This window comes from Schistocerca serialis, unplaced genomic scaffold (assembly GCF_023864345.2).
Source record: "Schistocerca serialis cubense isolate TAMUIC-IGC-003099 unplaced genomic scaffold, iqSchSeri2.2 HiC_scaffold_1362, whole genome shotgun sequence".
In the NCBI taxonomy this organism is placed as follows: Eukaryota; Metazoa; Arthropoda; class Insecta; order Orthoptera; family Acrididae; genus Schistocerca; species Schistocerca serialis.
This window is the reverse complement of record NW_026047583.1, coordinates 41,794,586-41,815,367: the sequence shown is the minus strand read 5'-3', so window position 1 is coordinate 41,815,367 and position 20,782 is coordinate 41,794,586. Positions and strand designations below refer to the sequence as shown.

Sequence of the window (20,782 nt, the reverse complement as noted above, 5' to 3'; positions counted from 1 at the left end):
CGTTCATTTTTTAAGCTTGAAGCCATGAAAGAGAAGAAACTCATTTCATGTAAATAACATCGAATATTGTGGGACATGCTTCTATTACATAAATAAGAAGACCCAGAATGTGTTACAAAAGCAAAGCTGGAGAGAAAAGGTATTAGTGTGTTCTAGGATATTATCCTACTTCTTTCAGTTCTGTAACACTACGTCTCTAACCACAGTGAATGCATTTCATCTTGAAATCTCTTAAGGACTGATGTGTCTAAGAGATATTTAATTATAACAAATTGTATATAGAGTGATGTGTTTGTGATAAATCTTCTATTTGACATTGCCTTCAAATTGCATACTGTCAAAAAATCAAAGTTATAACATGGAAACAACGAAATATGATGGATACAATACTGTGTCTCAAAATTAGTGAGTGAGGAATGTCACATGACCGATTTCTGATTTCAACCAAACACTAGCCACTAATTTCTGATTTCAGCCAAATGCCAGCCACATAACATAATACTTCCTAATTTTAGTGACTCACAATACGTTATGTCATAACCAGTGATTAGTATGTGAAAATTTATGTTATGATGGTACCACTTTTGTTCCAGCTGGTAAAAATTGAGGAGCATTAAAGCAGTAAAGTAGGGATCATTTCAGAGCAGCCAGTAAGTGGTTCCATCTCACTGAATTTTGTATTAATACTGACAAACTGTAAATATTCTCTTTACCTTATCAATTAAAGAGGATGGCAATAACTGCTTCAGCTAAACTTCTTGACTTCTGTCTTCACACGAAATTAACATGGAAGAATTATACCAAATATATCTCTACTAACTTAGTATGTGCTACATATTTGTTAGGTAAACTAAGGTCATGTGTTAATGATAAGCTATTGCTAAATGCATACTATACCTTTTTCCAAGCACAATTGACATGCCATTGTGTTATTGAGGAATTTCCCTGGAGCAAAAAAAGATCACATTTGGCAAAAATAAGGAGTTCAGATGCATCTGTGGGGCTATAAATAATGTCTTGGCAACCCTATTTAAAAAAAAAAAAAATACAAATAAATAAAAATACCCACAGCTACATTCCTCTTCATATTAAGTTGTCTAATACATACAAAAGAAAACTAGCATTATTACAAACTAAAACACTCTATCCATTGATGTTATTTTGGAAATTTGTGGTACGTTCCTATTGGGACAAACTGCTGAGGTCATGAGGTCATTGGTTTACACACTACTTAATCTAAAACTATCTCACGCTAAGGATAACACACCCATCCACGCCCGAGGGAGGATCCGAACCTCTGATGGCAGGGGGGGGGGGGCGGGTTCTGCAGGAACTGTGACAAGGTGCCTCGACCCCGCGGTGGTGTAGCCTCGTGGCCCGTCAATATAATACACACCTAAAACAGAAGACAGACATCACAGTCGCTAGACTTAAGGAAACTCTAGACAGTTACAAATACATGAGGGTAAAACAGTTTAATATGTTGTCACTACAGGTACACAATGTGTCACCAATATGTTTAAAGACTTCGCACAGTTGTGGCTTTGAGAGAAAAAGCATTTTATACAATAGAAGAGTTCGAAATAGGCTTTAAAAATTATCTCAGACAGTAATATAGTTTCATTACATTAAACTTATGTATGTGATTCTACATAATACATCATGCGCAGTATGATGGACAATTTAATGTCGAACAGTAATTACGTAAAATATTTTTTAGTCTGTGCGTGTTATTTATGTAATTGTATTGCTACGTCTGTGTACACAAAAGATTATGTTGGTTGCATTTTTAAAGGTGTATAATAAATAAATAAATGAAACATCCTTCATCTGAAGCACTTGATTAGATAGAAAGTGTGTATTTGTAATTGACCTTGATCTTTTTTTCCTTTCAGATAATTTTGCAGTTACAGTCATCTCGAATACAGGCTGCTGTGGCAGACTTATATCCATTTATGGTATTTACCAAACTATTCTATTCGTTATGTTCGGCTGACGTAGAGACCCATAAATCTTCCTGTCTATTCCAGAAATTGGGAATCTAGCACTTTCTGCAGTGTTTGGTTATTTTTACATGACATCCATTTTCTCACTGTCGTTTCTTGGGGTGGTAGATTTTATATTGCCACAATATTATTTTCCAACTAATGAGAACTAATCAAGTAGATATATATGCAAAACAGAACTAACAGCCCCTTGGTTTCCAGAGCTCTTACTTCCATAACATAAGGTGTGCAAAGTTAACGTATCTATAGAAATACCAGTAACTTGATGTTTTTAATTTCTGGATCTGTGTCGTTTACCAGTCATGATTGGACAGACTGTGTGAAGATTAAATATGCAAGAGTTATTTATCATTTTTCATATATATAAGGAAATATATATGATACACACACTGAAGAGCCAAAGAAACTGGTACACCTGCCTAATATCGGGTAGGGCCCCCGCGAGTATGCAGAAGTTTTGCAGCATGACGTGGCATGGACTCAACTAATGTCTAAAGTAGTCATGGAAGGAATCCTGCAGTGCTGCCCATCAATCTGCTAGAGTAGAAGGGGGTCGAATCTGTACTGAACAGCTTGTTGCAAGGCATCCCAGGTATGCCCAAACATGTTCATGTCTGGAGAGATGGAGGCCAGCGGAAGTGCTGGACGTGTGGGGTGTTGGATTGACCTGCTGGATTTTTCCAAGTCTGTCGGAATGCACAATGGACATGAATGGAGGCAGGTAGACATGATGTTTACATGTGTGTCACCTGTCAGAATCGTATCTAGAAGTATAAGGGGTCCCATTTAATTCCAACTGCACACGTCCCAAACCATTACAGAGCCTCCACCAGGTCGAATTGCGTGAACATAGGCTTGCAGTGCTGCAGTCTTTAGCTTGATGCAAAGATTCTGACTGCTTTTTTTATGTAGCACTGCCACATACTTGCAGCCTTCAGAATATCCCCATAACAGTAGGCCATGATTGATGTGGCTATTAAATATTGCATAATGCACTGTTATAAGGTATGGGTCAGCTAATACACCTTCTGTTCTCCTCAGAAGGTATATTACTGTACACACAAACTAAGTTGACACTCGGCGCGGTGGCTGAAGCGAGTGACAGTGGAGGCATCTCCCATTTACAGTCATTCCCATAAGCCACGGCGCCGAGTGTCAACTTACTTTCTGCAGACAGTACATCGGAGAGCTGGGAGCACACATACACTGTTTGTTCATTCATTATTAATTTGCTGTCAATCAGGAATCCCAGCAGTTTGATAGCCTCCATATTATTGGGGTATGCCACATTTGTAAGGCTGCATGTAAGATTTTGTTGTGTTATTTCTTCATTCGTTTTCATTTTATTGTCGAAGAACCATTGTTTGATGTTTTGTAAGATCACATTTGTTGTTTGCAGAGCTTGTGCAGCAGTTTTTGTTTTTGCACATACTAACAGTGCACTGGCAAAAAATAAGTTAAAATCTATGTGAATGATCATTGCTCCGGTATGTCTGTACAAACAAAACACAGAAGGAAACATATACTGGAGACTGCCCAACCGAATGAACTGCTGGACAAGGAAATATGCATGTGTGGTTGGACATTTAAAAAAGTCAAATTCGTAATGTCCTGTTGGTGCCGAATTCACTGAAGACATGATACATGCACGGATTGGAGAAGGATAGAACTGTCTCTGTTATTTTCCTTGAGTTATTTAGTGAGATTACAGAATGCATAAATCTGGCAAATGAGTCAAGGATTATACACTTCAGAAAAGTTGCAGTAACATTTTCAGGGATCAGACCACCGCTATTGTCGCAGGTTCGAATCCTGCCTCGAGCACGGGTGTGTGTGATGTCCTTAGGTTAAATAGGTTTAAGTAGTTCTAGGGAACTGATGACCTCAGAAGTTAAGTCCCATAGTGCTCAGAGCCTTTTGAACCATTTTTTTAAACTAGTAAAGAGTATAGGAAGGTGTTTTGTACTGAGTGACTAAATCAGTCAAACAACACTTCGAAAATGTGCCTCTGTTTAATGGTTTCGTTCAAATTTAAATAAGAAACTCTCGTATTACAACGAGCCAATAATAGCAACCAAAGCATTAAGCCGTAAAAATCATATGCAAAACTTACGATAAAGATAGTGACATTTATAATAAGTATCCTTTACTTCCAAAGCAATTCGTATTTTCTCCTTGAGTTTCATTCTTCTACACATTTTTCTAACGCACACTGTGGACATTTTTATAAGCGGAGGTAAGTTTCTGGAAATTTCTTGTTTAGTTATTAGTGTAAGATCTACGGTCTCTATTGGATTGGATTGGCTTTGTCAATAATGATTTTTAATTCTGTCATCAAATGCCCCCACTTTCGAAGTCAGTACTTTAATCTAAAAAGCCATGGATTCATGTCAGCAAATAACAAAACATTTTAAATTAATCAAATAAACTGGCTTGTTCTAGTGCGTAGTTCAGATGCTTTGTTGTCTTTGGTTGTCGGTATTATTAAAATCCACTGCTCCGGTATGTCTTCATTTATTAAAATACAATCTCTGAAAAGCAGTTTGTTTGGAGGCGTACGAAAACCGGTGCTGTGTTCATCTAGGTTTGTTATTTTGAGTATGCGTATGGTGTCCATTGTCATGTAATCGTATCGTGTTAAGAAGTTATTTGTGTGTTCGAAGTTTGGTTGCGCGTTGCGCAATTACTTGCTAGTTGCAAGCAGTTATTTTTATCGGTGTACTGCTACAAATTATTCGATTGTTGTAAAAGACGTCTCCAGGGCTATTACGAGTCATAACGTCTCAAAATTGATGAAAATACATCCTCAAATAATCTCCCTTCATTGTCTCATACCATTATTATATATACTGTCTGATGTTTTGGATTCCGGGGGAGAAAAACCGGTAAATTAAGTTTGTAATCATTTATTTGATGGTTTCAGGTCCATTAGTAACATCCAGTACCGGTATGTAATTTCACTGATAAAATAAAACCATTACCGTCACACCCCTCCAGTTCTGTAGGACTACGGTTTTGTTGAATACACATTTTTAATATTGAACTGTATTAATCATCCCTTTTATGTGTAATCATGCTTATTTCTAGACCTCGGTATATTTATTTTATTACGCATTTTATCGCAGTCATGTTTTACGTGAAGTTTCATTGCTCACATCGAAATAATTGTGACGCATTGGCATTATTTCACCTAAACCAAGTACGTAAAGATCTGTATTTACGAAAACCGGTACATGAAATGTGTAGCTATTGTAATTGGAATTGTGAATAAGTTTTGTTTTAATTGTAGCGTAAATCATTGGTAAGGTTGAAATATGGCATCCCGGCTAAGACACAAGTTGAAAATATGATCACTATTTTTTATTTACTTAAATTTGCCATATTTCGTGACAGTGCCTTTTCCGTTAGACATTTGCAAGGCGAAATTAGTCTTGGCTTCAGTTGTCTAAGTATGATTCTACAATGCATCATTGTCGGCTGCAGAAAAGACGTGGTTCAACGTGTTTCTCTCATTTTGGTGTTTCAAATACAGTTTCTTCAAATGTAGTTTCTTCTTTTTAGTTAATACAAAAATAATAGTAACATAATTCAAAATTATTTATGACGGCGACCTTCACATTGTTCTTCCGTCAACATACACCAAGAGTTAGCTGCCGACTAACTATAGTCAAAGACGACTCCAATGTCAAAGATATTTTACACAATTCACAAGTTTCCACTTGTAATCAGTCTCTTTGCTATTCTTCGATACATTTTCTAATAGTAATCAATATGCTTTTACTCTCAAAAACAGAAGTAAATTAACATATAATAAGACAAATTATAATAAATTCTGACAAAAATATAAGAAAACATTTACAATTCGGTATCGACAAATACGGTAAAAAAATAACATCTCCCAGATCCATTAAACTGCTCCCCAGGGCTTTTGTTGTTATGGACATATACAACAAAATCCCGACAACACTCAGTGATGGATCTGTATTACACAATTAGTACATTAATGATGCAGTCTGATAGCCTCTTCCAAATTTGGACTCTTTGAATCTGTGGACTTATTACTGGCTGTTGTTGCAATGATACTTCCCCATCAATACCATACACAAAATTTTCAAGTAAAGAAATTATTTAACATGACAAATATACATGGTATAAAACATACATGAGAAATATTCTAACATACAGCATGCAGATTGAAAATAATAGAAAGGTAAAACTCATTTCCTAGAATAGGTTTTAATTTTTTTTTAAATATTAATGTTAATTTCATTATGCTTACATATTGTACAGTAAAAATGATATTGGACATATATAGTGTAATGTGTTTTTCTCTATATTTGCCTTTTATATATATATATTTTTTAACATCTGATTTTTTTTTAATTTTTATATTTTTTTTATTAGTCATGGATTTTTTGTTTTTTGTATATTTTTTTGCTTATGATTTTCTTTTTAAATTTTTTTACTTAGGTTTTTTTTATTTTGTATTTTTTTATGATTTTCTTCTTTTAGTACAGCTAAAGATACATCAGTATTATCTAAATTTTTTGCAATTATTTATGTACACTTTCCTCTCTACTACAATATTACTACAAGTCACATTCTTGTGAAGAGTACTTTTGCTCCCCACAACATCAGTATAAACAACAATAAACTGCTCATATATCATGAGGCTTTATCTAAAATTGGTTTTGAAACTTATACCTTTGCATGCATGTCCTCACATGCATGCCTTCACCCACAGGGAAGACTTAGCTTCCAAAAATTAGAAAAATTCAGAAATGCTCACTATGGAGACTTTTTTTTGTAAAAAAGTAAAAATAAATCTTTCTCTCATTCTTTGTTAGAACAGTGTTTTTCATCAGTTTCAATTAATATGTGACTTCAAATTATTAATTTATACATGCAAATATACACACTTCGTTGTACAGGCAGTTTTGTTCTAACAAGCGTATTGCAGTGGAGAACTTTTGTTTTAGATGATAATAGGTTATTTAAATTTTGAAATTATGATTTCTGTTTATACAGTTTTTAAGAGACAACATTCCTGAGACCAAATAATTTCTTTGACTTAGGATACACCAAAAGATAAGCATTAGGGTGTGGATTTTCTATGACTTCAACAGGCCCAATATAGATATCAACGAATTTTTTAATTTCTGAAGTTAACATTTTTGATTTTTCATGAGATTTGACCAGAACAAGATCCCCAATTTTAAAAGTGGTTAATCTTACCCTATTGTTATATCTTTTATTCCTCTTTTCCCCTTGTTTCCTCATAGTTTCCCTGACAATATCTTCTCTCTCTTGCATAGTTAAAGGTGTACATTTAGGAAATTCAATAAGTTCTGACATAAGATTTGGAGGTCTAATATTAAACATAATCTCATATGGTGAAAATCCTGTGGAACTATGTTGTAGGCTATTCATAATATCTTCAAAATTTCGAATGTGCTCAAACCAGGTTGGATGCTTATGGCTACAATAGTTTCTACAAAGTCTCCCAATTTCCCTCATATATCTTTCTGCAGGATTGGTGGACGGAGAATAAACAGATATAAGTATATGCTTCAATTTTTATCTTTCAATAAACTTTTTCCAAATTTTAGAGGTGAACTTTGAACCATTATCTGATAATATAGCTTTTGGTTTACCCACCTGTTCGAAATAATCTCTTTCAATTTTTATTATAATTTCATGGCTAGTAGCTTTTTTCACTGGATATAGTTTAATTAATTTTGAAAATACATCTACCATAACAAATATGTAACAGTAACCACCTTTACTCTTTGGTAACATTCCATATATGTCCACTGCGATAAGATCTAAAGGTTTTTCCGGAATAATGTTTTGCATCTCTCCACCACATCTTTGATTGCTCACTTTAACTCTCTGCCATTTGTCACAGGTTGCCAATTCTTTTCTTACCTTCTTTCCAATATTGTAAAAATAAACATTTTCTTGTATCTTTTGAATAGACTTCTGTATCCCACAATGACCGAAACTTTCATGTATGTAAATGATCAGCTTATCAGCATCTGCCTCTGACCAACACAGTTTCCAATTATCAGAATCTACATCTGTTCTCCGAAACAAAATCCCCTTATGCAATTTGTAAAATTTATCAAGTTTCTCATACCCCTTCTTGCCTAAACATTCTTTGATTAATTTCCAACTCTGATCTAAATTTTGATTTTTTCTAATTTTGTTACACATAGCTCTAATTGTTTTTTCATTTTCCACCCCTTTCAAGTATCTAATTTTAAATTGCTTTTCCTCCTCTTGTTCAAAAATCTCCTTTTCTCCCCCAATTGGTAAACTTGAAAGTGAATCAGCTACTACATTCTCAGAACCTTTTATGTGTTTGATTTCAAAGTCAAACTGTTGCAGTAAAATTGCCCATCTGGTCAATCTACTGTGGTATAATTTGCACTCTTTAAGTAACTCAAAGCTTTGTGATCCGAAAATACTATGGTTTTATGTCCAACAAGGTAAATTCTAAATTTTGTAAAAGCCCAATGAATTGCCAAAAGTTCCTTCTCTGTGACTGTATAATTTTTCTCATGCTTGAGCAACATTCTGCTTGAAAATGCTATGGTACAATGTATCTTAACTCCATTCTCTACTCTTTCTTGAAATAACTCTGCTCCAAGCCCATAATTACTGCTATCCGTGTTCAAACAAAATGGAAAACTAAAATCAGGTCTGTGTAATAAGTGTTGCTTTCTCAACTCTTGGTTAATTTTATCAAACTCTTCCTGACAACTTTTATCCCAAACCCAAACAGTGTTTTTCTTAAGTAATTGGCTTAAACATGGTGCATTCAGACTCTGATCACTTATATGTTTTCGGTAATAACCGCATAACCCAAAGAACGACTTTAATTGTTTTTTAGTCTTACGAATAGGAATTTCTGAAATTGCTTTAATTTTTTCTGGATCTGCCAAAATTCCCTTGTCTGTGACAACATGACCCAAAAATTTCAATTCAGAAACTGGAAATTTACATTTCTCTAATTTCAATGTCATCCCCCCTTTTCTAAGTTTTTCACAAACTGACTTCAAAATCAAAAAATGTTCCTCCCAATTTTGCCCTGTAACCAAAATGTCATCTACATAAATTATCAGTTTAGACGCAAGTTCTTGCCCCAGTACATGATCCAAAGCTCTTATAAATTCAGAAACAGAAGAATTTAACCCAAATGGCACAACACAATATTGGTAACGGTAACTCTTACCATTGTACAAGAAAGCAGTATATTTTCTAGGATTAACCGAAAGTGATACCTGATGAAAACCCGAAGTTAGATCCAAACTTGACATATATTTTAAATCCGTAAATTTATAGAGTAACTCATCAATATTTTCAGGATGGTCTATCTGTCTGAACAAAATTTTGTTTAAGTGTGTAGAGTCCAAAACCAATGTTACTCCACCATCTTTTTTCGAAACTACTACTAGAGGATTATTATATGCACTGATACTCCTTTCTATTATATTACATCCTTCCATCTTTTTCAGCTCTTTCTCAACACCAGGTCTTTTTGATATTGCAATACTGTATGGTTTTATGAAAAATGGTTCATGAGGTTTTACCTGAAGCTCACACTGACAACCCTTTACCCTTCCAGGTATGTCACTGAAAACATCACTGTATTCCCACAGCAGATTTTCTAACTGTTGTTTTCGCTCCCCAGATAAATTTTGTGTTTCTGAAATTTTCAAATTTACTAAATTCCCAAATTCAACTTCATCGGTATCAAATCTATGAGTTTCAATATTCTCCAATCTTTTTTCTTTTAGTAAATTGATACTGTCAAAATTTCCATTACTCTGATCACCAAGTGTGTTCGCAAAATTTGTCTGAATGTACTCCCTTTCACTAGTTTCTACAAAAGTTTTTTTCCAACCCAATCAAATGCTGTATTTGCTTCTACTATCCAATTCATACCCAAAAGAAAATCCTCATTAAATTCCTGAATTACGAAACATCCATGTGTGAACAACTTGCCTCCAATTAAAAATGTCACTAAAGCCTGGCTTTTTACCAATTTACTGCTCTTCCCAGTAGCACCTTTTATCTTTACCCCAACAACTGGCATTTCAACATAATCTTTCCCCACTTTCAATTTCTTGCTTAACCTTTCAGATATTCCCGAGATCTCACTTCCTGTATCAATTAAACATTTACCAATCCATGACCCAATTTGAACTTTTATATAGGGACTGCAAAATTGATCACTTTTCTCAGAACCTGTATCCTCATGTAATAAATCACTTTCAATTTCCCCAAACCTATACTTATCAGAATCATATGGCATATCATTACATGTATTATTTGTCACAGTTATAAAATTTGCACAAGACACAAAATTGTCATGAGTACTCTCTATTATCTCAAATAGCCAAGAATTTTCATCCAAATCACATTGTATACTATTGAAGTACTTATCCTTCAGCTTTTCAAAAATAAAATATCTCATCTTTTTCCACCACTCAGGACATACAGTTTCACATACATTAATAAGCATCTTTCTAAAGTTCTTGTCAAAAGAAATAGTTTCACTGTTGAGCCATATATTCATAAGAAATGTGTGTGTATCATCAGTATCTGTAAAAGTTTCACTTAGGTTACAAGTTATACATGTGTCATTGTCATTTGTGTAGTCAGATTCTTTATCAACAACATCAAAATTCACACTTTCACATACATCCAGCTTGTGAGCTTTATTCATCCTGGTAACATCCCTGGGAATTTCTATAATATTCTCACTATTTAATCCATTTTCAACCATGTATATACCCAATTCCCTATTTAAACTAATGAAATACCTTTCCTCAACATCATCATCAATACCATTACCATCATTATCAACTTTATCAACAACATCATTATCATTACACATATTCAGGTCATACACATTCAAATTATTCCCCAAAATATTATTTCCCCTTTCTAAAGTTACCAGATCCCTTTCACCAACATTTTCATTCTCACAGCATGCATTCTCTCTTTCATTCACACACATCTCTGAACTACTACAAATTACATCATCTGACAAAGTGTTGTTCTTTTCTGCCCGAGTGTAAAACTCTGTTAAATTAAATGAATCACAATTACTTTTATCTACTGTATGTTCTTGTGTACTGAAAATTTTATCTTTATCAATATTATTTTCCTCTTGAAATTTTTTCAATAAGTAACAACTAATAACCTCATGTGATAGCTTAGGTTTGGAACTGTCATGTTTGGGTTTATGATAGTCACATCCATTGGTCCTTTCATCATGCTCACCTTCTGCCTCAACCTTGCGGACCTTCAAGGGGGCGTCTACTCGTTTTTTATTTCCGGTTCCTGTATGAACTGGTGATTGTGATTCTGCCAATGTCTCTGATCAACATTTCTGGTTGGTTGGTTTCGGGGAAGGGGACCAGCCAGCGAGGTCAACGGTCTCATCGGATTAGGGAAGGATGGGGAAGGAATTCGGCCGTGCCCTTTCAGAGGAACCATTCCGGCATTTGCCTGGAGTGATTTAGGGAAATCACGGAAAACCTAAATCAGGATGGCCGGACGCGGGATTGAACCGTCGTCCTCCCGAATGCGAGTCCAGTGTCTAACCACTGCGCCACCTCGCTCGGTTCAACATTTCTGATCCCATTCCTATGCCAAACATTACCTGATTGTTGGTAGTTCCTATTGTACGGACCTCTATCAAAATTTCTGTGATTTTGATCCCTAAAGTGTTCTCTATTTTGTTGATTATTAATGTGAAAATGTTTTTCTTGTTTTGGATAAAATTTATGGTCCTTCTTTTCAAAATTGTTATATCCCCCTGAATTTTGACTGACGCCATGATAATTGTTTTGTTCCCTTTTTTGAAAGTTGTCATTTCCCCAATTTTGACCATTACCTTTCTGAGTAAACCCATCAGGACAATGAACTAAACTCAACTGCATTGCTGATGGCAATCTTCTCTTTAAGGTATCAATTTTGATCAAGTCATCCAAAGGTTTTGTTAAATGAATAAGTTTTTGAAGTTCACTTTTGCAAAATTGTTTCATGCTCCCATCTGATTCTCTATAGTTTCGCCCATTCAAAAATTCACTTTTGATTCTAGTTTGTTTAAGATCATCCCAAAATTTTTCCAGAGTTACAATCTGGTTTGCCCAAGTAAAAGCTTCCCCTTCTAAGAATTTTTTCACAAATTTAATTTTTATTTCACCTGGTGAGTGAGGTAAAAAACAATCCTTACAATACAGCATAAAATCAACAGGATGTAAGGGTCCATCTACCGAAAAGTGCTTCAGTGGAATATTAGATACAAGATTACATGTGTTGACATTGTAATTTTTGCTTTGAAATTCAATGTTAAAACTTTCAATTTTTTCGCTAAGTTCTTGTTTTATAAATCATTGCATTCTACTTTTTCTTCTAGAGTAACCAAACGATTGTTAAACTTTTTGTATTCTCATCCAAATTTTTTATATCCCCTTTTATCTCATTAAAATACATTAAATTTCGTTCCCTATCTACCAGTAACTCATTTTTTACAGTATTAATTTCACCGCTCAATTTAGCATCAATTTCATTTACTTTTGCTTCCACAGATTCAATTTTTTCCTCAACACTGCCAACTCTGTTCGAAAGCTCACCCACTTGGGTATTGACTGCTTGGACTTGCAACAAAATGTTATCAATTTTTTCATCCCAGTAAGTCTTATTGTCGTCAACTGATTGTTTAATTTCTTTCGTGAAATTTACAAGAAAACTTTTTAAATCAAATTGATCTGTTCTTTCTCTTTGATTTGACCTGTCCTGATGTTCGAAGTCTATTAAATTACTACTTTCTACTTTAGGCACAATACTCTCGAAAAACTCATAAGTCATTGTGAAGAACAAAAATTTATACACAACAATATAAAACAAGATAAAAATATTGTATTAACAAAATACGAGGTTATCGTGACTTATCTGGAACACTCTTCTACTGTTGCAAAACCACGTTTTCCATCCATGTGATTGTTGACCAAAATTCTTGAAGTATTTTCTTCTGTCGAAAATTATATTTTTTGCCGAAACATTTCTTCTCCAAAACTTTTACTTCCCGATGAACACAAACACTGTAACACACATTCTGAAGAAACAGGTATTAACACACAAAACTGTTCTTCCTCGTAGCACTGTTGAAAATCTCGTGAACACAATATCCCGGCTACAGTCCCCAGTTGAAATATGGCATCCCGGCTAAGACACAAGTTGAAAATATGATCACTATTTTTTATTTACTTAAATTTGCCATATTTCGTGACAGTACCTTTTCCGTTAGACGTTTGCAAGGCGATATTAGTCTTGGCTTCAGTTGTCTAAGTATGTTTCCACAATGCATCGTTGTCGGCTGCAGAAAAGACGTGGTTCAACGTGTTTCTCTCATTTTGGTGTTTCAAATACAGTTTCTTCAAATGTAGTTTCTTCTTTTTAGTTGATACAAAAATAATAGTAACATAATTCAAAATTATTTATGACGGCGACCTTCCCATTGTTCTTCCGTCAACACACACCAAAACAATAGTCAAAGACGACTCCAACGTCAAAGATATTTTACACAATTCACAAGTTTCCACTCGTAATCAGTCTCTTTGCTATTCTTCGATACATCATAACAGTAGCGACACTTCGCCTCGATTTTGTTGCTTACAGCGCCAGCAGCGCCCTAAGAGGCTGCTGCGTTACACTGTGAATTCGCCGCGATCATGAAAAGAGAATAGTGGTTGTTTATTTCGATTTATACAATGGCTTTTACTGGCGGGAGCGTTTGTAGCGCAATAAATTGCACTAACAACAGGAAGAAGACACCACAGCTGTCTTTTTTTAGGTTTCCTAAGGATCCTGAGAGGTATATACCATCATGTTACTAAACTGTATCGTCAGGATTCACTTGCAAACTATATGTGTATAAATGATGAATGTTTCGTTTTAGGAGCAGAAAATGGCTTGTTAATAGCAGGCGAGAAGGCCTCATTAAGAAAGAACCAGTGTACCTGTATAATAATATTAGGTTTTGTTCGCCACATTTCGAACAAAACCAGTTCATGAACGCAGACAACAACAGACTCGTGTGGAATGCAGTACCCACACTGTTTGACATTCCAAATAAGCCACCTCAGCTGACGATGAAGAGGAAACTGCCACAAAGATTCGACAGTCAATCTAAAGCAATAAAACAGTCCTATGACACAGAAGCAGCCGGTTCAACTCTGCATGTATCAGTGCCAGATTCGTGTGAATCGTCAACACAGACTTGCTTTGACGATGAAGTGGTTAGATTATGTGCAGCTGTTCGTGTCTTACAAAAGCGTGTGAAGTGTCAGAATGTGCAAATCGCTAGACTTTGAGCGAAACTATTACGGGACAAGGAAAGTGCCTACAGACAGCGACAGAAACTGTATCAGAAGGAGCAAGTGAACAAGGACAAACGAATGTTAAAGACTGTAGGACCCCGATATTTAAAAAAAGTGCCCTTGACTTGTTGGTAAGCCAGATTACCATGCCATTGAGAGAAAAACGTGCTGCAAGATGGAAAGACGAAAATAATCTGTTTCCTCTAAATTTATTATATTACAGCACTCAGGCATACAGGTTTTTGTCAGAATGTTTTATGCTTCCATCAGTGCGTACATTACAAAGGTATGTGGAAGGCATACAAATAAAATGTGGGATAAGTGACTATATATTCCATCTTTTAAAGCAAAAGGTGCAACATTTTTCTTATATTGATAAACTTGTGAATATGTCATTGGATGAAATGTCTCTAATGGCAAATTTGACATATGAGGCACAGCTAAAATTGCGAACAGTGTGTTGGTGATAATGATTAGTGGCATTTTTTCATGTTTCAAACAACCATTGCTGTACTGTTTTTGTAAAGGAACAGTGGGAGCTATGCATTTGACTGCTATATTTTATGAAGTACTCAAGAGACTTAAGGAAATTGGCTTGGTTGTAAAGACCTGTGTGACTGATCACGGTTCAAATTTTGTGGGCTGTAGAAAGAGACTGGGAATTACACAAGACAATCCAAGTTTGGTATATGAGGAGCAGAAGATCTATTTCTTCTATGATACCCCACGTTTGTTTAAGAGCATCAGAAACAACCTATTTAGGTATGGCATAATTCATACATCAAATGATGGTTTGGTTGGTACTGCTTCTTGGAAGGACATTTCTCAGCTCTATTCAAATGACTTGCACAGGAAATACAAGTTAGCTCCGAAGCTGACTAAAAAAGCTGTCAAACTGCCAGCTTTTTCAAAAATGAAAGTGGGTACTGCAGTTCGTGTGTTAAGCCACACTGTGGCAGCTGGTATTGACACACTTGTATTTTGTGGTAGTATGCCATTATCTGCAACTGGCACTTCAGACTTTTGTCAGAAAGTTAATGACATTTTTGATTTCTTTAATACATACAGTGTGAAAGGGCCTGTGCATCTAAGAAACTGTATTAGGAGTGATTCAGAGCATCTGGATGTTCTACATGTGATGAAGCCATGGATTCACTCTTGGAAATTTGTAGGCTCTGATGGAAAAGATTACTCCCTGAGGATAAAATGTGTAAAGGGGCTTCTAAGCAATATATGTGCTTTGGAAATGCTTGCTGCCGAGGTACTGACTGGAACAAAATTGTACTTATTCTCACGTAAAATTAACCAAGACACATTGGAAAACTTTTTTTCAACTATGAGGCAGAGAGGTGGTTTTTGCAGCAACCCATTTCCAAGGCAGTTTTGTGCTGCATTTAACAACTGTACACTAAGCAAACTGATAAATTCCTCTAATGTGGCAAGCAGTAATTGTGAAGGAATTGACTGGGGTCAGGCAATACTGGACATGAAATCTGCTCAAACATTAAAGGTCTCTCAGTTGTTATGCAGTAGTGATAAAAGTTCTGCAACAAAGCTACCAAATGTGGAAGTTCCAGCAGACCTTGAAGAACAAAACAGTATGAGATATGTGTTTGGTTACATGTTGAAGAAACTTTTTTCTTTACATAATTGTGTCAAGTGCAGGAATCTACTTGTAGACAACAGCCAGGACTTAGATGCAAATGACAAATTTTATTGCCATTTCAAAAGTTACGAAGACAATTTTGAAGCTTGGTTATTTGCAGTGAAAATATTTGTTTATTTTTGAGGGATTGTGAAAATCAGATGGCATCAGTTTTTGATGAACATTCTCACAAGAAAAACTGTGGTGAATTATATGTAAACTTGTTGCTGGCTGTCCCAAGTTTTCCCCCTGGATGTTGTGAAGAAACTAAGCTGCTGTTAATCAAGATATTTGTTAAAGTGAGACTTGTTTACCGGCTCAAATATTGGAATCAAGACTTAGTTTCTAACAACAAGAAAGCAAATAAGAAACTGAAGTAGTTGGCTCATTTGGGCTGCTGATTTCTTTGGTATGTATTTCGTTCACTTCTGTTGTTAGTCACCTAATTTTCCTTGCTTCTTTCGTGTGATGACATTATTTTGTCAGCACCTTGTGCACTGACTGATTGATTGAAAATTATTCAAATATTTGGTTTTTCTTGAAATGTAGTGTAATCAGCTCATTATAATGTTTTTAGCATATTTCTCCCACTATTTTGCAGTTGCTTGTGTCACTTAGAATAATATAAAGATGAAGGTCGTACTTGTGGCAACGGGCGAAAATGACAAACGCAGTAGGCCTACAGTACGATAAACGAGCTGTCGGTCGTTTTTGCATGTAGAGGTACATGTATGTGCTTCCTACATGTGAATCTGTGTGTTTATAATCTTTTGATATCAACGTGGTAAGCTGCAATTCTGTCCAATGTCAAAAGTGTTTCTTCACGAATGTGTTGTAGCTTGCCACTCTATTCATGATTTTTGTCCTTACTTGCGCTTTTTTTAGAATCATTTTTAGTAACATATATGCCTTCTGGTACCACACAAACCCTTGGAGCCAAGAAAATAACTCAAATAATTCGGAAATGAAGAAGGAAATGGATGCAAACAAACATTATGCTTACGACGCGTCTGACGTTCACCTTACCTGCCACTTGGAGCGCTAGTGTCGCTCCATCTGTCAAACGGCAACAATTTTTACAGCAGTGAGTGTCGCGACTGTTATATTAGACTGTGGATACATTTTCTAATAGTAATCAATATGCTTTTACTCTCAAAAACAGAAGTAAATTAACATATAATAAGACAAATTATAATAAATTCTGACAAAAATATAAGAAAACATTTACAATTCGGTATCGACAAATACGGTAAAAAAATAACATCTCCCAGATCCATTACAAGGTCTTGGTAGCATAACTATGACTGTGTAGCTAATATCTAAACCCCAGAAAGCACCAAGCTGGTATTCCGAAGGGGGTGTGGAATCTGAGAAACAACCAGTATTCAAGAATATTGCTATCAAAAAGATGTTTTTGGGAGTTAATTTGACAAACTTAACCACGATAGCCTCATGATACTTATTCAAGAAACTGGACTAAGCAATAAATGCTTGTGTGTGAAAAAATAAACGTGTTTGGAGTCCAGTGAACAACATGAGCCATAGGTAGCCTATATGAAATGTGATGTGATATGGCATCTAGGATATTTCGTTTGTTTCAGTGAAATATTTTGAGTGTGTGTTTTGATCATAATATGAAGTTTATTTTTTGTGGCTGGTAGCTTAGACTGTATTGTTTGCTAGGTGTACTTTAAGTCTAGGCCTACTGGAGATTGTGTTCGACTGGGGGAATGCTTGTGACATACAAGATGTATATATGTGTTCATTTACATTGACAGGCTGATCTGTAGACTGGTGTAAACATATATCTAGGATAGGTTGGGTTGGTAGGTCATTCCATAGATACATTTAAGTACCTATGTGAGGCTCCATTTTCGAATTGGGGTCTGGTATTTTCAAGTTTTTAATATATTTGAAGGACTAATAGAAAGAACATCCTGGGCCCAAAACTACCTTTTCTCACAGAGATCCTGTTAGTCCCTAGCATTTTATTTCGCTAACATTTACGTGTTATTAGTTAGGTGAGCAGTTGATCAGTTCTGTGTCTTATATCTCCACCACGTTAAGGGTGTTGTCGTTCATAAGCTTGGTATCACATTTTTAACTAATCCTGTTTTTGGCATTTCAAAGATTGATTTGGACACAACAGTTCATAACCAGTTCTTTGTCTTGCCTTTCTCCAACCAGTCAGTTATAGAGAGGTCTGTGGTTTAACATGAACCCTAAAAACAGTGCAGTTTTTATATTAACAGATTGTTGCCAGAGGTTAAAAAGTGATAAATGACAGAAGAAAGGGGTTGTGACATTTTGAAAACTTAAAGTAAGTGCAATTTTAGGGTATGCCTTCTTGGTCACTGTCCACGTTCTCAGACTAACATGTAAAAATCATTTTATGTACTGTGATATCATGTCTTAGAGTTCAAGTTTGTTGTCTAGATAACAATAGGGGGAACAATCTTACACGTGAGGTGACATCAGTGCAAGAATCCAAATATTAAACAATGAAGTTATTAAGGAATTGTTTTATAAAGAAACAGTATGGCTGGTCACTACTGATAGTCAAGTAAGCAAGATCCCAGGAGGCCCTACTGCTGATTAACACTTTTAAAAGTGAAACACTAATCTTATTTTTCAGAACTATTCATTCTTGTCCTCACATCCTGTCTGTCTGCGTGAGGTAGGAACTAAGTTAAGGGGCCATTGGAAGTGTTCTATTCCACCTGTCTCCTTTGACCCATGACATAATGGTGTTGTGTGTGTGTTTTTGAATTGGTTTGTGTTTGTTGAGTTTAACATGTGATATTGGGTTCATTATCACTATGGTAACATGGGTTTATTTGAGTCTGGGTAGCCAGTGCTGCAATGTGGGTTTGGAAATCTTCATTTTTCAGTGATGGTTTTTTATGTGTGTGGCATTTTGTTAGGTTTGATTAGTTTTGTGTGTGTGTGTGTGTGTGTGTGTGTGTGTGTGTGTGTGTGTGTGTGTGTGTACTGGTAGCGGCGGTCAACCTAGGTGATTTTGTTGCATGCTTTTGTTGGTAATAAACTTTTATTTTGGTTTTAATCTGTAGTAATTCTGATGTTCTGTCTGTTTTACATTTATCGTACTTTGGTTGGTTTTAATTGATCTGGTGTATATACAGGTTTTTGCGTTTTCGAGTTGTTGAAGGTTTTGGTTTTTGTGGTGTTTTTTGAGTTATGTTGGTGTGTGAAGTTTACATTGTTTTCATTATTATTATTATTATTATTATTATTATTGCTGGTAGGTATTGAGAGCTGCATTTGAGCTACATAGGTCAAGGGAAATGTCTGATTCCACTCTTCAGGTTGTAGCTATTGGTTCCTTGGTATCTGGGCTTCCTTTCAGCTGTATTGGTTCCTTGCTATCTGGGCTTCCTTTCAGCTGTAGAGGTCGAGGGAAACATCTGATTCTGCTTTTCGTGGCACTTAGGCAGTCTAGGGAGTACATGCGCTGATCATGAGAAAAGTACCTATTTTTGAAGGAAACACGTATTTCTGAAGATATAAGCATATATATGCGCTGAATGCCAAAAATTTTTTTATTTCAAAACTTGAGTGTTACAGTCATATCTGACGCGCTCTTCACCAAAAAAGTACTTATTTTTCATTTGGATGCAAAGAAAAAAATCTGTTAACTGTCTCAAAAAATTTTTTTGTATCAAAAATGACATATTGCATATGTATGCACGGAATTTAATTTTTTTTTTTTTTCTCCTCTCTCTCTCTCTCTCTCTCTCTCTCTCGCTCTTCTAGAAAGGTGGAATTAATAACAAAATTGTGGAATGGGTTTTCCCCAAAACGTTGACACCAGAGAAATTCCGCCAGGTAGTTATTCAGCATAGCACAGTGAGTTCTGAAAGGCCTTATAGGATTTTTTTCTTTAGCTTTTTGCCAGACTGACTCCATGTGATTTGTGGTTGCGTTTGTAAAGGGATCGAGAAAATAGAAACAGTGAAAGTAATCTTACTTCAATGATAAAATGAAACTACAGAACAACCGCGGGAAATAGGGGGTCTAGCGCAAGGACAACCTAATTTTAACAATACAAAACATCACATCACATCACCCCTAAAAAAAGTCTCACCCTACGACATAATGCTACAGCCACAAAGCCAGCAGGAATCGTACAGTTCACTCGACCTATATAGCTCAAACCAAGCCCACAATACCAAAAAACGAACATCTGCAATAACGAAAATTGCACTTACGCAGTTTAGGGGGTACATGCACTGATCATGAGAAAAATACCTATTTTTGAAGCAAACACATATTCTTAAGATATAAGCATATATATGCACAGAATACCAAAAAAGTACTTATTTTCATATGGTGGTGGTGGGGGGGGGGGGGGGGGGAAGATTAATTAACTGTCTGCTTTCCCCAGCTTATTCATGTTGCTATGCCAATATGCTGCAGACATTTTAATATATTTCTTCACAGAGTTCTTTAGCCATAGGTAATGCTGACAGTTTCATACATCCTTACCATGATAGCTATTGTTGGCTTTGCGTATTGTTGCATGTGGTATTTGTCCCTGTTGCTCACAGTTATGCATCTTGATCAATGCGCCCAACAACCTATATTTTTCTGTTGAGGCTGTCCGTTTTGAAGTATCGTATATTACTGCGTGTGCCAAAATGGCGAGAAATTTTCCAGATTTGAGCAATTTGGTAATGGAAGATTTATACCATGTTATGGAGAACACCCGAAGC

The 20,782-nt window shown here is 35.6% G+C and overlaps 1 protein-coding gene across 1 annotated transcript in view; it reads left to right on the top strand.

Annotated features, from left to right (window-relative positions):
- Window positions 1-13,747: 13,747 nt before the first annotated feature.
- Window positions 13,748-20,782, top strand: part of LOC126440375 (sex-regulated protein janus-A-like) — a 47,980-nt gene continuing 40,945 nt past the window's right edge. Inside the window, exons 1-3 of the mRNA XM_050090662.1 lie at window positions 13,748-13,899; window positions 13,984-16,458; window positions 16,651-17,133. Of these exons, the coding sequence (XP_049946619.1) occupies window positions 17,030-17,133 (104 nt within the window). The 5' untranslated portion in view covers window positions 13,748-13,899; window positions 13,984-16,458; window positions 16,651-17,029. The remainder of the gene's footprint in view (window positions 13,900-13,983; window positions 16,459-16,650; window positions 17,134-20,782) is intronic.